Here is a 14,426-nt window from a genome sequence, read left to right as displayed (position 1 = left end):
CAAAGCAAGGGTTAACAGCCAAACAAGACTGTATCTTTATTGCCCTGACTCTGCCGTTTACAGAAACACCCAATATGTGGCCGTAAACTACTGTACGGCCACACAGCGGGGCGTAGAGGGAAAGGTGCGCCGTTTGGTTTTTGGAGGGCTGATTTTTATGGACTGGTTTATTTACACCATGTCCCATTTGAAGCCCCCTGATGCACCCCTAGAGTAGAAACTCCCTAAAAGTGACCCCATCTAAGAAACTACACCCCTCAAGGTATTCAAAACTGATTTTACATACGTCGTTAACCCTTTAGGTGTTGCACAAGAGTTATTGGCAAATGGGGATGAAATTTTAAAATTTCATTTTTTTGCCTTATTTTCCATTTTAACCCATTTTTTCCACTAACAAAGCAAGGGTTAACAGCCAAACAAGACTGTATCTTTATTGCCCTGACTCTGCCGTTTACAGAAACACCCAATATGTGGCCGTAAACTAATGTACGGCCACACAGCGGGGCGTAGAGTGAAAGGTGCGCCGTTTGGTTTTTGGAGGGCTGATTTTTATGGACTGGTTTATTTACACCATGTCCCATTTGAAGCCCCCCTGATGCACCCCTAGAGTAGAAACTCCCTAAAAGTGACCCCATCTAAGAAACTACACCCCTCAAGGTATTCAAAACTGATTTTACATACGTCGTTAACCCTTTAGGTGTTGCACAAGAGTTATTGGCAAATGGGGATGAAATTTGAGAATTTCATTTTTTTGTCTAATTTTCCATTTTAACCCATTTTTTCCACTAACAAAGCAAGGGTTAACAGCCAAACAAGACTGTATCTTTATTGCCCTGACTCTGCCGTTTACAGAAACACCCAATATGTGGCCGTAAACTACTGTACGGCCACACAGCGGGGCGTAGAGTGAAAGGTGCGCCGTTTGGTTTTTGGAGGGCTGATTTTTATGGACTGGTTTATTTACACCATGTCCCATTTGAAGCCCCCCTGATGCACCCCTAGAGTAGAAACTCCCTAAAAGTGACCCCATCTAAGAAACTACACCCCTCAAGGTATTCAAAACTGATTTTACATACGTCGTTAACCCTTTAGGTGTTGCACAAGAGTTATTGGCAAATGGGGATGAAATTTTAAAATTTCATTTTTTTGCCTTATTTTCCATTTTAACCCATTTTTTCCACTAACAAAGCAAGGGTTAACAGCCAAACAAGACTGTATCTTTATTGCCCTGACTCTGCCGTTTACAGAAACACCCAATATGTGGCCGTAAACTAATGTACGGCCACACAGCGGGGCGTAGAGTGAAAGGTGCGCCGTTTGGTTTTTGGAGGGCTGATTTTTATGGACCGGTTTATTTACACTGTGTCCTGTTTCAACCCCTCTGATGCACCCCTGGAGTAGAAACTCCCTAAAAGTGACCCCATTTTGGAAACTACGGGATAAGGTGGCATTTTTTTGGGGACTATTTTTAGGGTAAATATGATTTTTGGTTGCTCTATATTACATTTTTGTGAGGCAAGGTTACCAAAAATTTTAATTCTGAAATTTCATCTCCATTTGCCATTAACTGTTGAGGAACACCTAAAGGGTTAATAAAGTTTGTATAATCAGTTTTGAATACCTTGAGGGGTGTAGTTTCTTAGATGGGGTCAGTTTTGGGGAGTTTTTACTCTAGAGTGCATCAGGGGGGCTTCAAAAGGGACATGGTGTCAATAAAAAAGGCCATCAAAATCGGCCTTCCAGAAACCATGTCGGTCCTTTCCTTTTGCGGCCTCCCTTTTACTGATACAGCAGTTTACGACCACAAATGTGGTGTTTCTGTAAACTGCAGTATCAGGGTAATAAATATTAAGTTTTGTTTGGTTGTTAACCCTTGTTTTGTTACAGGAAAAAACGGATTGAAATGGAAAAGTGCCAAAAATAGCGGTTTTGGCACCGTTTTTTTTTTTTTTTTAACCGTGTTAATCTGGGGGGTTAGGTCATGGGATATTTTTATAGAGGAGATTCTTACGGACGCGGCAATACCTAATAAGTCTACTTTTTTTACAATTATTTAGGTTTTTGACTATATTATCTTTTTTGATACAAATCTTTTTTTTGGGTATCTCTAAAGTCTAAGGGTCATTTTATTTTTATTTTTTTTATCCAATTATCTCATGTGGGGGCTCATTTTTTGCGGGAGGAGCGGACGGTTTTATTGGCACTATTTTGGGGGCTATATGACTTTTTGATCGCTTGCTATTAAACTTTTTATTATGTAAGGTGACAAAAAAAAACTTTTTTTGCACCTTTTTTTTTTTTTTTTTCTTGACCGTGTTAATCTGGGGGGGTTGGTCATGGGGTAGTTTTATAGAGGAGATTATTACCGACGCGGCGATACCTAATATGTCTACTTTTAATAAATTATTTTAGTTTTTTTGGGTGTCTCAGGTCTGAGAACCATTTTTTTTTTATCCGATGTCAGTGCTAAATTGGGATATAAATTTAGTACTCCATGGAAGTGTGATACTCCCTGAAGCAACCGTCAATGCAGAGGCCCGGATGATCGGGGCACGTGTCGCACTGAGTAGTCGTGTCCTTCCGTATCCCCCTCCTGCGACACACTCTGCACTTTTTTTGGGTTCGTCCCTTCTTTCCAGTATGGGGGACCACACCTGGAAAGTGTTGGCCAGGGACGATCCGGGCACCTACAGTTCCCGAGGTACTCCGGCCTGCTCTTTCCCGGTCCGAAAAGATCAGGGCCTTGAGGACTGCCTCATAGAACTGGAGGAATGTCCCTGTGCTGCCAGCGCTTCGGGATAGTACAAAAGAGTTGTACATGGCAACCTGCACCAAGTAGACCGCAACTTTTTTGTACCATGCCCGGGTTTTGCGCATGGCATTATATGGCTTGAGGACTTGATCCGAGAGATCAACTCCTCCCATATACCGATTGTAGGCGACGATACAATCGGGCTTGAGGACCGTTGCCGCGGTACCTCGCACAGGGACAGGGGTGATGCCGTTACCATGAATTGTGGACAGCATAAGGACATCCCTCTTGTCCTTATACCTGACCAGCAACAGGTTTCCAGTGGTAAGGGCACGGGTCTCACCCCTGGGGATAGGTACCTGGAGGGGGTGGGCAGGGAGGCCGCGTTGATTTTTCCGCACGGTCCCACAAGCGGACGTGGATCTGGCGGCAAGGGACTGGAACAAGGGGATACTGGTATAAAAGTTATCCACGTAAAGGTGGTAACCCTTATCCAGCAGTGGGTACATAAGGTCCCACACAAGTTTCCCGGTAACACCCAGAGTGGGGGGACATTCTGGGGGTTGAATCCGGGAATCTCGCCCCTCGTACACACGAAATTTGTAAGTGTACCCTGAGGTACTCTCACAAATTTTGTATAGCTTCACGCCATACCTCGCCCGCTTGGAGGGCACATACTGGCGGAAAATGAGTCTCCCCTTGAACGCAATGAGAGACTCATCAACCGCGACCTCCCTTCCAGGTACATAGGCCTCCATGAATTTGGCCCCAAAGTGATCGATGACCGGCCGTATCTTATACAGACGGTCATGGGCAGGATCACCTCGGGGGGGACATGCTGCATTATCGGAATAATGCAGACATTTCCGGATGGCCTCAAACCGGGAGCGTGTCATGGCTGTACTGTAAAGTGGGGCCTGGTATAGGACGTCCCCACTCCAGTACAGCCTGACACTGGGTTTTTTGACCAGGCCTATATGCAGCACGAGGCCCCAAAATATCCTCATTTCGGCTGCACTGACCGGCGTCCAGCCACCGGGCCTGGCCAAAAAGGAGCCCGGGTGTTGAGCGACGAACTGTTGGGCGTACAGATTCGTCTGCTCCACCATCAGATTTACCAGTGGGTCACTGAAAAAATGACAAAAAAAGTCATATTCAGTGTAGCCCACTGTGGAAATCTGGATTCCTGATTGGCCTACAAAATCAGGAATCACGGGCTCGTATCGCTCTGGGCTACACCAGACAAGTTCACCGGAAGGGGGCTCCGGTGGATTTAACTGGTGGGCCGGGAAACCAGTACGAGCCCCAGAGCTGCTCGTACTAGTGTGGGCCACAGGGTCCCTAACATGGCGGTCCCCTTGCTCCGCCTGGCGGCGTCTCCGCCGCCTTGGGGGCTCATCATCATCGCTAGATGATGAGGAGGATGCGGATGACAACAGGAATGTGGGGTCATCCTCATCCTCACTGGGACTCTCGGAGTCGGAGGCAAGCTGGGCGTATGCCTCCTCGGCCGAGAACGTCCGGCGGGCCATAGGGGAGTGTGTGTCTGCGTGTATATGTGCGTGTGTGTAACTCTTTATTTTGTGTGCGTGTGTGTGGGGGCACGGGTGTTCACGAACTCACCCTAAAACTAACAGAAAAAAAATAAAATAAACTAACTAAAAAAAGGGCAAAAAATGTGGGGGAAAAAAATCAAAACCGCTGATCAACTGTCCGAAGTTGATCAGCGGTGGGGTGTGCGATGCGCTAACAGTGGCCGGACACTAAGTGCCGGCCACAATCAGCGTACAAAAAAAAAAAAAAAAAAATGCACCCCAAAAAAGGTGGGGGGGGAGGGGGGGGGGGGGGGGGGGGACAAGTGGCAGCACCCCTGGGGGGGTCTAGGGTCACACAGCTGTGCTGTGGACCCCAGACACCCTAACTTAGGGTGATGCAATCAAAGTAAGAAAAGTTCAGAAACTAACTTTCCCTTTTTTTTCCCTGCCTAAAACAAACTTTCCCTATGCTGTCCCTATGTACCTGATGGGGGGTGCTGGGGCACAGATCGGGTCCTGGGGGCACAGATCGGGTCCTGGGGGTGCTGGCAACGATGGTGGGCACACGTGCAGGCAGCTCCTCTCTCCTCCGGCTCCGGAACACAAAAGGAGGAGGAGAGGAGCGCCTGCCTCTTTTGAATTTGGCGCCGGACCGCCCACAGACCAATCGGAAAGCGATCCTAAGTGGTGATGTCACCATCACCACTCAGGATCGCTGGATGGTGATTGGTGGGGTGAAATCACACCACCATCACCATCCTGTTCCGGGTTATCGGGTCTTCAGAGACCCGAACAACCCGGAAACGCAGAAAACCGCAGGTCTGAATTGACCTGCGGTTTTCTGCGATCGCATACATGGGGGGGTCACCGGACCCCCCGGCGCATTTGCCCCAAGTGCCTGCTCAATGATTTGAGCAGGCACGGGGTTCCGATCACCGCCCGCCGCCCGGCGGTGATCGAAAATACACAGGGCGTACATGTACGCCCTGTGTCCTTAAGTACCAGGGCACAAGGGCGTACCTGTACGCCCTATGTCCTTAAGAGGTTAAAGAGGCAGCGGCGCTAGGTGAGCACTTAGGCGCCAATTTATTAAGACCGACATTTTTCACGCCTTTCTTAAAGGGGTTTTCCGGGAATTAAGAAAATGAAAATACTTAAATATTATTTTATTTAAAATATATTACCAAATACCTTTCATTAGTTATAATGGCTCGTTGGGGAGCAATCATTAGGAAAAATAAATTGGCCGCCATCCTACTAGTCCACACAAAACCTGTCCTAATCACACAGGAGGACAAGTTAAAAAGCTGCGCCATCTTCCTCTCTTACTTGTCAGGGATTATGATCCTGAATGCAGTTTAATATGATCTTCAGATGAATCTCTGTAGGAATGGAGTTTATGAGGAGACATGAAGTACAGAGAGGAGGTGGGGATGTGGGTAATGAGCAGCAGCACTTGTTTACAGTCTCCATTACCACAGCCCCACATTACCACAGTCTGTCCTGTCCATCCTCTCCTTACTTCATGTCTCCTCATGAACTCCATTCACACAAAGATTCAGCTGAAGATCTTATCATCTGTATTCAGGATCATGATCCCTGACAATCAGAGCAAAGGAGGATGAGGCAGCTCTTTACCTCAGTGTTGTGAAGTAACCTGTCCTGCTGTGTGATTAGGTTCTGTGTGTACTAATAGGACGGCGGCCATTTTATTTCTCCTGATGATTGCTCCCCAGACAAAATGAACCATTATAACTAATGAAAGGTATTTAGGAATATATTTTTATAACAGAGTAATATTGAAGTATTTTAATTTTCTTAATTCCCGGAAAACCCTTTTAATAAAGCCCTACAAGAAAATTTAGACTAGCACATCCAAAGTCACAGGTGCACATCCATAAAGCTAGCATGCAGGCAGCTCGCCCTAACAGGCTTAGGGTAGGCCCAGGAGAGGCAGTCGTGTTAGTGTTAGGTACCTATCTGTGGAAGCCACCTTGATGCCGGTAGATTGGCCCGACACACGTATGATCAAATATGTGCGCAAAGAACTTCCATTTTTCATGTATAGTAGGTATAGTACCACTGTAATCCAGAATAATCCCTAATCCTTGGTTCTATTATTAGCATTAATAAAGCCCTAAACTTGCGGTAAATCTGTCGTAGTTATGAGGCGCAGGCCTCTCCTTAACTTCGGGGCATCCAGCGCCAGTCCTAAGTGTAAGACAGCTTCTGAGCTGTCTTACATTTACACCTTTTTCAAAACGTGAATCCCCTTCCCTGCCCACTGTAATACCAAACACATCCACTATACACTGTACTGCTCTGTAATACCAAACACATCCACTATACACTGTACTGCTCTATAATACCAGACACATCCACTATACACTGTACTGCTCTGTAATACCAAACACATCCACTATGCACTGTACTGCTCTATAATACCAGACACATCCACTATACACTGTACTGCTCTATAATACCAGACACATCCACTATACACTGTACTGCTCTGTAATACCAAACACATCCACTATACACTGTACTGCTCTGTAATACCAAACACATCCACTATACACTGTACTGCTCTATAATACCAGACATCCACTATACACTGTACTGCTCTATAATACCAGACACATCCACTATACACTGTACTGCTCTGTAATACCAAACACATCCACTATACACTGTACTGCTCCGTAATACCAAACACATCCACTATACACTGTACTGCTCTGTAATACCAAACACATCCACTATACACTGTACTGCTCTGTAATACCAAACACATTTTCTATACACTGTACTGCTCTGTAATACCAAACACATCCACTATACTGCTCTGTAATACCAAACACATCCACTATACACTGTACTGCTCTGTAATACCAAACACATCCTCTATATACTGTACTGTTCTGTAATACCAAACACATCCTCTATACACTGTACTGCTCTGTAATACCAAACACATCCACTATACAATGTACTGCTCTGTAATACCAAACACATCCTCTATACACTGTACTGCTCTGTAATACCAAAGACATCCACTATACACTGTACCACTCTGTAATACCAAACACATCCTTTATACACTGTACTGTTCTGTAATACCAAACACATCCTCTATGCACTGTACTGCTCTGTAATACCAAACATATCCACTATACACTGTACTGCTCTGTAATACCAAACACATCCACTATACACTGTACTGCTCTGTAATACCAAACACATCCACTATACACTGTACTGCTCTGTAATGCCAAACACATCCACTATACAATGTACTGCTCTGTAATACCAAACACATCCACTATGCACTGTACTGCTCTGTAATACCAAACACATCCTCTATACACTGTACTGCTCTATAATACCAAACACATCCACTATACTGTGTAGGAAAGAGAATTGAGGCCACAGGGACCACAATAGATTGTGGAGAAAGGAGAATGGAGGCCACAGGGACCACAATAGGTGTGGAGGAAGGAGAATGGAGGCCATAGGAGCCACAGACTGAGGGCCACAATAGATGGAGGAAGGAGAGCTCTCAGCAGCTGATGACGCTGGCACAAGTTCCTCCAGCTTTATGACTATTGTACATTCATGTTCTGCCATCATCACTGATTTATGACATGCCATAAAGTGAGGACATTCCTCAGGGGTTCTGGATTTCTAGGACATGGACATATCATATAGCTGTCGCCATTCCTGACATCCACCACACACAAGAGGCGGCTTCTAGTGATGACATTTATGGATTTTACTAACAGCCGGGGACATTTTCTCTCCACAGTCACAATCTACAGGTTTTATACTACCGCTCTGTGGACTCCTCACCCAGATCTCCTCTTCTTATTCTTACAGTTTGGCTAATAATGATCTACCAGACACTTCCTGCATCCAGTTGGCATCTGTAATAAGGAATAACCCGTCCCTGAAGATACTTGACCTGTCTGGTAACCGTCTGTCTGGTCCTCACTTCAGTCACTTGATGGAGGCTCTGTCCAGTCCGGCCTGCAGGATAGAGGAATTACAGTGAGTATAAGAGATGTGTACAGGACTGAGACATGTGGGGCACAAGGTATACATGGAGTTTATTCTATTTTTTGCTCCGCACCATTGTTATGTCTATGAGATAAACTGCTGACTGCTCCTTGATATGTGACGTCTCTACTAATGTCTGACTAATGCACCAGGTCTAGTTGTGTCACCGCCCCCCTTACCTGCACCCCGGATTCTGGTACAGTCTGTATTTAAGTGTCATCTGCAGTAGATTTATCATCATCTCACTACATTACTGATAAATATTTTTCCTTTTGCTTTTTTTCCCGGTGGGGAGATTTGTTGTTGTATATCTGGATGACATACTAATTTATTCTCCAGACATGGAGACTCTTCAGGATCATGTGAGACAGGTGTTACAGTTCCTAAGAGAGAATAAATTGTATGCAAAGATTGAAAAATGTGTTTTTGCTGTTTAGGAAGTGCAATTCCTGGGTTACCTGCTGTCATCCTCAGGTTTTCGTATGGATCACGAGAAAGTCCGTGCTGTGCTGGATTGGGATCGACCTAAAAATCTGAAAGCGCTTATGTGGTTTTTGGTATTCACCAACTACTACCGTAAATTCATCTTGAACTATTCGACTGTGGTTAAACCTTTAACAGACCTGACTAGGAAGGGGGTCGATTTCTCTTTTTGGTTTGAGGCGGCATTACAAGCCTTTTCTGCTGTGAAGGAATGTTTTGTTTCAGCCCCTATTCTGGTGCAACCGGACGTGTCTCAGCCCTTCATTGTAGAGGTTGACGCATCCGAGGTAGGGGGGGGGGAGCAGGTCCTTCACCTAGTAAATGGCGCCCATGTGCTTTTTTTCTCTAAAAAACTCTTGTCTGCTGAAAGAAATTATTACGTGGGTAATAGGGAATTGCTGGCCATTAAATTGGCTTTTGAAGAATGGCGCCATTGGTTGGAAGGAGCAATTCACCCTATTACGGTAATAGGGTTACTGATAACAAATTACTGATAACAAAAATCAGGCTTACCTTGAGTCGGCTAAACGACTAAATCCAAGGCAGGCCAGATGGTCACTGTTTTTCACCAGCTTTAACTTCATTGTCACCTACCGCCCTGGGGTTAAGAATGTCAAGGTGGATGCTTTGTCACGCAGCTTTCCTGAGGGGGGGGGGGGGGGGATTCTAAAGATCCTAGTCCTATTTTGTCTGAAGGGGTAGTCATATCTGCCCTATATCCTGATCTTGAGGCTAAGGTGTTGGAGACCCAAGAGGATGCCCCAGACTCTTGTCCTCAAGGGAAATTGTTTGTTCCTTTAGACTTAAGTCACAAGGTATTTGAGAAACATCTCTGTACTGTCATTGCTGGACACCCTGAGAGTAGATCCACTGTCGATCTCATCTCGCGCACATTTTGGTGGCCGGGGCTGCGTAAGTGTGTTGAGGACTATGTGTAGACAGAAGTCCACTAATAAGTCGCAGTTTTTTGGGGCATATGGATTCCATCCGCAGTTTGGCACATTTTCTGGTACTCATACTTTCGGTATTCCTGAGGGGGAACGATTTTCCTCTTCTTTGTGTTCGATTTGGTGGAAAATTCAAAATAACCTAAAAAAAAAATAGACAACAGGTATAAGCGTGTGGCTGACAGGAGATGTATGAATGGTCCGGACCTGAGAGTGGGTGATTCTGTGTGGCTGTCCACAACAAACATTAAGCTTAAGGTACCTTCTTGGAAGTTGGGCCCAAGATTTGTTAGTCCATATAAGGTCACTGCCATTGTTAACCCTGTAGCCTTCCGTCTTGAACTTCCTCAGGTTTTGAAAATTCATAAAGTATTTCATAAGTTGTTGTTGAAAAAAATGTGTTAAGCCTGTTGAGCTGTCCTCCTTGCCTCCCGCTCCTGTCATGGTGGACGGTAATTTAGAATTTCAAATCAGCAGGAGTGTGGACTCCCGAGTTCTCCGTAGATCTCTCCAGTATCTTGTCCACTGGAAGGGTTACGAACCACAGGAGAGGATGTGGGTTCCAGAGGCCGATGTTAATGCGAATCATCTGGTGAAGGCCTTTCACAAAGCCCATCCTGATAAGGTTGGTCCTGGGTGCCCGGAAGTCACCCGTAGAAGGGGGGGTACTGTACTGATGTCAGGAGGTCAGGGAGACTGGCTGAGCGTGGAGGAATCGAACAGTCTCCTTGATTTCTCTTGATTCAGTGTTGATAGGGAGTATGTTTTTTCTGCGGTCAAAGGGGACATTTTGTCAATCTATGTCCAAGCATTCAGCGGCAAAAAGAGAAACAAAAGGGGGCGTCTAAATCCCATCTGACTATCGGAGGTGTGAGTGGGGAGTCAGAGAATGTGCATTTGTCCTTTGCTGGTAGTACCCGATTTATGCTGACTGCCAAGGTGGCGCTAGAGTCAAAGACTAGAAATTGAAGTATTTATCGACAGCGGGACCGGGGTGAACCTGATTGATGCTCAGTTTGTCCGCATGCACGGGTTATCACCAAGTACATTAAAAAAAGACATTCCTGTATTTGCTATTGATTCTGCCTCTCTTACTCAGAGGTGCTTGTCGCAAGTTTTGCATGATATCAGATTAAGAGTGGGTGACTTTCATCAAGAAGTTAACGAGTGTTTTGTCTTAGAAGGTCTCCCTGTACCTTTTGGTTCTGGGTTTACCGTGGCTTGCCAAGCATAATCCTACTATCTATTGGCAAGCTAGGCAGATTCTGGATTGGGGGGACTATTGCATTGATAATTGTCTCAATAGATTCTTTTCTGTGGTTACTACTAAGGCTGTACCCTCTTTCATATCAGAGTATGCCGATGTGTTTTCTGAGAGTGGATGTCAGGATTTACCTTGCCATCGGGAATATGATTGCCCTGTCAATCTTATTCCCGGGGATAAATTGCCTAAATCTAGGTTGCATAATCTTTCTGAATCTGAAAGGCAGGCCATGAGAGAATATATTGCCGAGAGTTTGAAGAAAGGGCACACAAGACCTTCCAAGTTTCTAGTAGCTGCAGGGTTCTTTTTTGTAAAAAATAAAATAAAAAATGGAGGTCTTCAGCCATGTCTGGATTTTCGTGAACTCAATCAGATTACTATCCGTGATCCTTACCCTCTTCCTTTTGAGTCCCGATGTGTTTAACCAGATTATTGGTGCCAAGGTGTTCTCCAAGTTGGACTTAAAGGGAACCTGTCACCGGGATTTTGTGTATAGAGCTGAGGACATGGGTTGCTAGCTGGCTGCTAGCACATCCGCAATACCCAGTCCCCATAGCTCTGAAACCGATTTGTTACATATGCAAATTAACCTGAGATGAGTCCTGTATGTGAGATGAATCAGGGACAGGACTCATCTCAGGTTAATTTGCATATGTATCAAATCGTTTTTTTGACACAATAAAAGCACACAGAGCTATGGGGACTGGATATTGCGGATGTGCTAGCGGCCATCTAGCAACCCATGTCCTCAGCTCTATACACAAAATCCCGGTGACAGGTTCCCTTTAAGGGGGGCATATAATCTGGTTAGGATCAAGGAAGAGGATGAATGGAAGACTGCTTTTAATACTCCTGAGGGGCACTTTGAGAACCTGGTCATGCCTTTCGGGTTGACCAATGCCCCTGCGGTCTCCCAACATTTTATGAATTACATCTTTCATCACCTGGTGGGGAGGTTTGTGATCGTGTATTTGGATGACATTCTTATTTATTCTCCTGACATGGAAACACATCAGAATCATGTGAGACAGGTGTTACAGATTCTAAGGGATAATAAATTGTTAGCAAAATTAGAGAAATGTGTTTTTGCGTTAACCGAGGTGCAGTTCTTGGCTACCTGCTGTCATCTTCGGGTTTTCGAATGGATCCTGAGAAAGTCCATGCTGTATTGGACTGGGATCGACCTAGGGTTGCCACCCGTACGGGATTGACCCGGACAGTCCGGGTTTGTAATCCTGTGCCTGGTTACAAGCCTTTCTCCGACCCGGGCACAGGATTCATTTCAAACTGCAGTGCAGACTGTCTGACTTGCTCGCTCACGGTTCTGACAGCTGGCGGTGAGTGAGCAGCGGCGAGCTGTGAGCGGCCGGCATTCCGGGACCCGCTCGAACCTGAAGAGGATGAGGCCGCCAGTCAGGATGGATTAGACGCCGGAGAGCTGGGGGTTGCGGGTGGTCAGGAGCAGGAGCACGAAGACACTGCTGAAGGAGAGCAGCAAACCCTCGCCCCACAGCATGGCGGCCTCGCCGGGACTGAGCTGCTCTCACTCCCAGATCAGGTCGGATAACAATGAGACAAGCCGCGAGCCTGCCCTCCTCCCGTCCCCAGCTCTTCTGCTGCGCTCTTTTCCTATCACGACACCTCCCCTCTCCCCGGTCTCCGTTACCGGGCCCAGGAAAGCTGCTGGACTCTCACACAACACTCTACAGTCAGTGTGCCGGCCCCGAGTGACGGTTCCCGGGGGATAAGGGCCACATTACTCTAACTGGGGGTCACTAATGGGGGCATTATTCTTAATGGGTGGCACTAATGGGGGCATTATTCATTCTAGGGTGCACTAATAGGGCCATTACTTTTACTGGGGCACACTAATGGGGGCATTACTATTACTGGGCGCATTACTATTACTGGGGGCACTAATGGTGGCTTTAATATTCCTGGGGAGCCACAGTATGACAGCAACTTCAAACCCCGTGTTAAGCCATGCCCCCACAATGACACCCCCTTTGGGGTGTGGCTTAACTTGCCCGGTATTTTCTTGTTGGAAAAGGTGGCAAACCTAGATCGACCCGAAATCTGAAGGCTCTTATGCGGTCTTTAGGATTCACCAACTATTACTGAAAATGTATTAAGAATTATTCGACAATAGTAAAACCCTTAACGGAATTGACTGAGAAAAGGACGGATGTCTCTGTATGGTCTGATTCGGCTTTGCAAGCCTATTCTGTGATTAAGGAATGCTTCTCTTCTGCTCCCATATTGGTGCAGCCAGATGTGTCACAACCGTTTATTGTGGAAGTGGATGCATCCGAGGTGGGAATAGGAGCAGTTTTGTCACAGGGCCCATTACCTGGTAAATGGCGACCATGTGCATTTTTCTCGAAAAAACTATCCCCCACTGAGAAAAATTGTGATGTGGGTAACAGAGAGTTTCTGGCCATTAAATTGGCTTTTGAGGAATGGCGTCATTGGTTGGAGGGGGCGTGTTATCCGATCACGGTATTCACTAATCACAAAAATCTGGCTTGTCTGGAGTCGGCAAAACGACTGAACCCAAGACAAGCCAGATGGGCCCTGTTTTTCACCAGATTAAATTTCACTGTCCCCTATCGTCTTGGGATTAAGAATGTCAAGGCGGACACCTTGTCACGTAGTTTCCCTGGAGGGGGTGATTTTGAAAACCTGAGTCCCATACTGTCTAAAGGGGTGGTGATATCTGCCCTCTACCCTGACCTTGAGGTGAAGGTGTTAGAGGCTCAGGGAGACGTACCGGACTCGTGTCCCTCTGGGAAACTATTTGTGCCACTGGAATTGCGTCACAAGGTGTTGGAGGAACATCATTGTACGGTTCTTACAGGACATCCTGGGAGTAGGTCCACTGCCAACCTCATATCTGGTAGATTCTGGTGGCCGGGATGGCGTAAGTGTGTGGAGGACTATATGTCAGCCTGTACTACCTGTGCACGGGCCAAGGTGACACATATTCGACCTTCCGGATCTTTACTTCCGTTACCCATTCCATCCAGACCATGGACTTATGTATCCATGGACTATCACTGATCTATCTAATTCTTCAGGAAAGACAGTTATTCTGGTGGTAGTTGATTGCTTTAGTAAAATGGTACATTTTATTGCATTACCAGGTCTACCTAATGCTAAAGCCCTTGCACAGGTATTTGTTGACAACATTGTGAAACTTCATGGCATTCCCTCTGACGTGGTCTCAGGTCATGGGATTCAGTTTGTTTCCAGATTCTGGAAGGCGTTCTGTACTCATCTGGGAATTCAACTGTCCTTTTCTTCGGCTTTTAATCCTCAGTCGAACGGACAGACGGAGCGCACTAATCAGAGTCTGGAGACTTACTTGAGATGTTTTGTATCTGAGAACC

At 46.0% G+C, this 14,426-nt stretch overlaps 1 protein-coding gene across 3 annotated transcripts in view; it reads left to right on the top strand.

Moving 5' to 3' along the window:
- The window catches only part of LOC120981731 (NACHT, LRR and PYD domains-containing protein 3-like), a 190,574-nt gene that overhangs the window by 66,991 nt on the left and 109,157 nt on the right, over window positions 1–14,426 (top strand). For all 3 annotated transcript variants that reach the window (XM_040411410.1, XM_040411409.1, XM_040411411.1), the window contains one exon: window positions 8,164–8,334. In XM_040411410.1, the coding sequence (XP_040267344.1) occupies window positions 8,164–8,334 (171 nt within the window). The remainder of the gene's footprint in view (window positions 1–8,163; window positions 8,335–14,426) is intronic.

This window comes from Bufo bufo, chromosome 11 (genome assembly GCF_905171765.1).
Source record: "Bufo bufo chromosome 11, aBufBuf1.1, whole genome shotgun sequence".
Lineage (NCBI taxonomy): Eukaryota > Metazoa > Chordata > Amphibia > Anura > Bufonidae > Bufo > Bufo bufo.
Note: the sequence above shows the minus strand (reverse complement) of the source record. Positions and strands in the feature narration are given on the sequence as shown.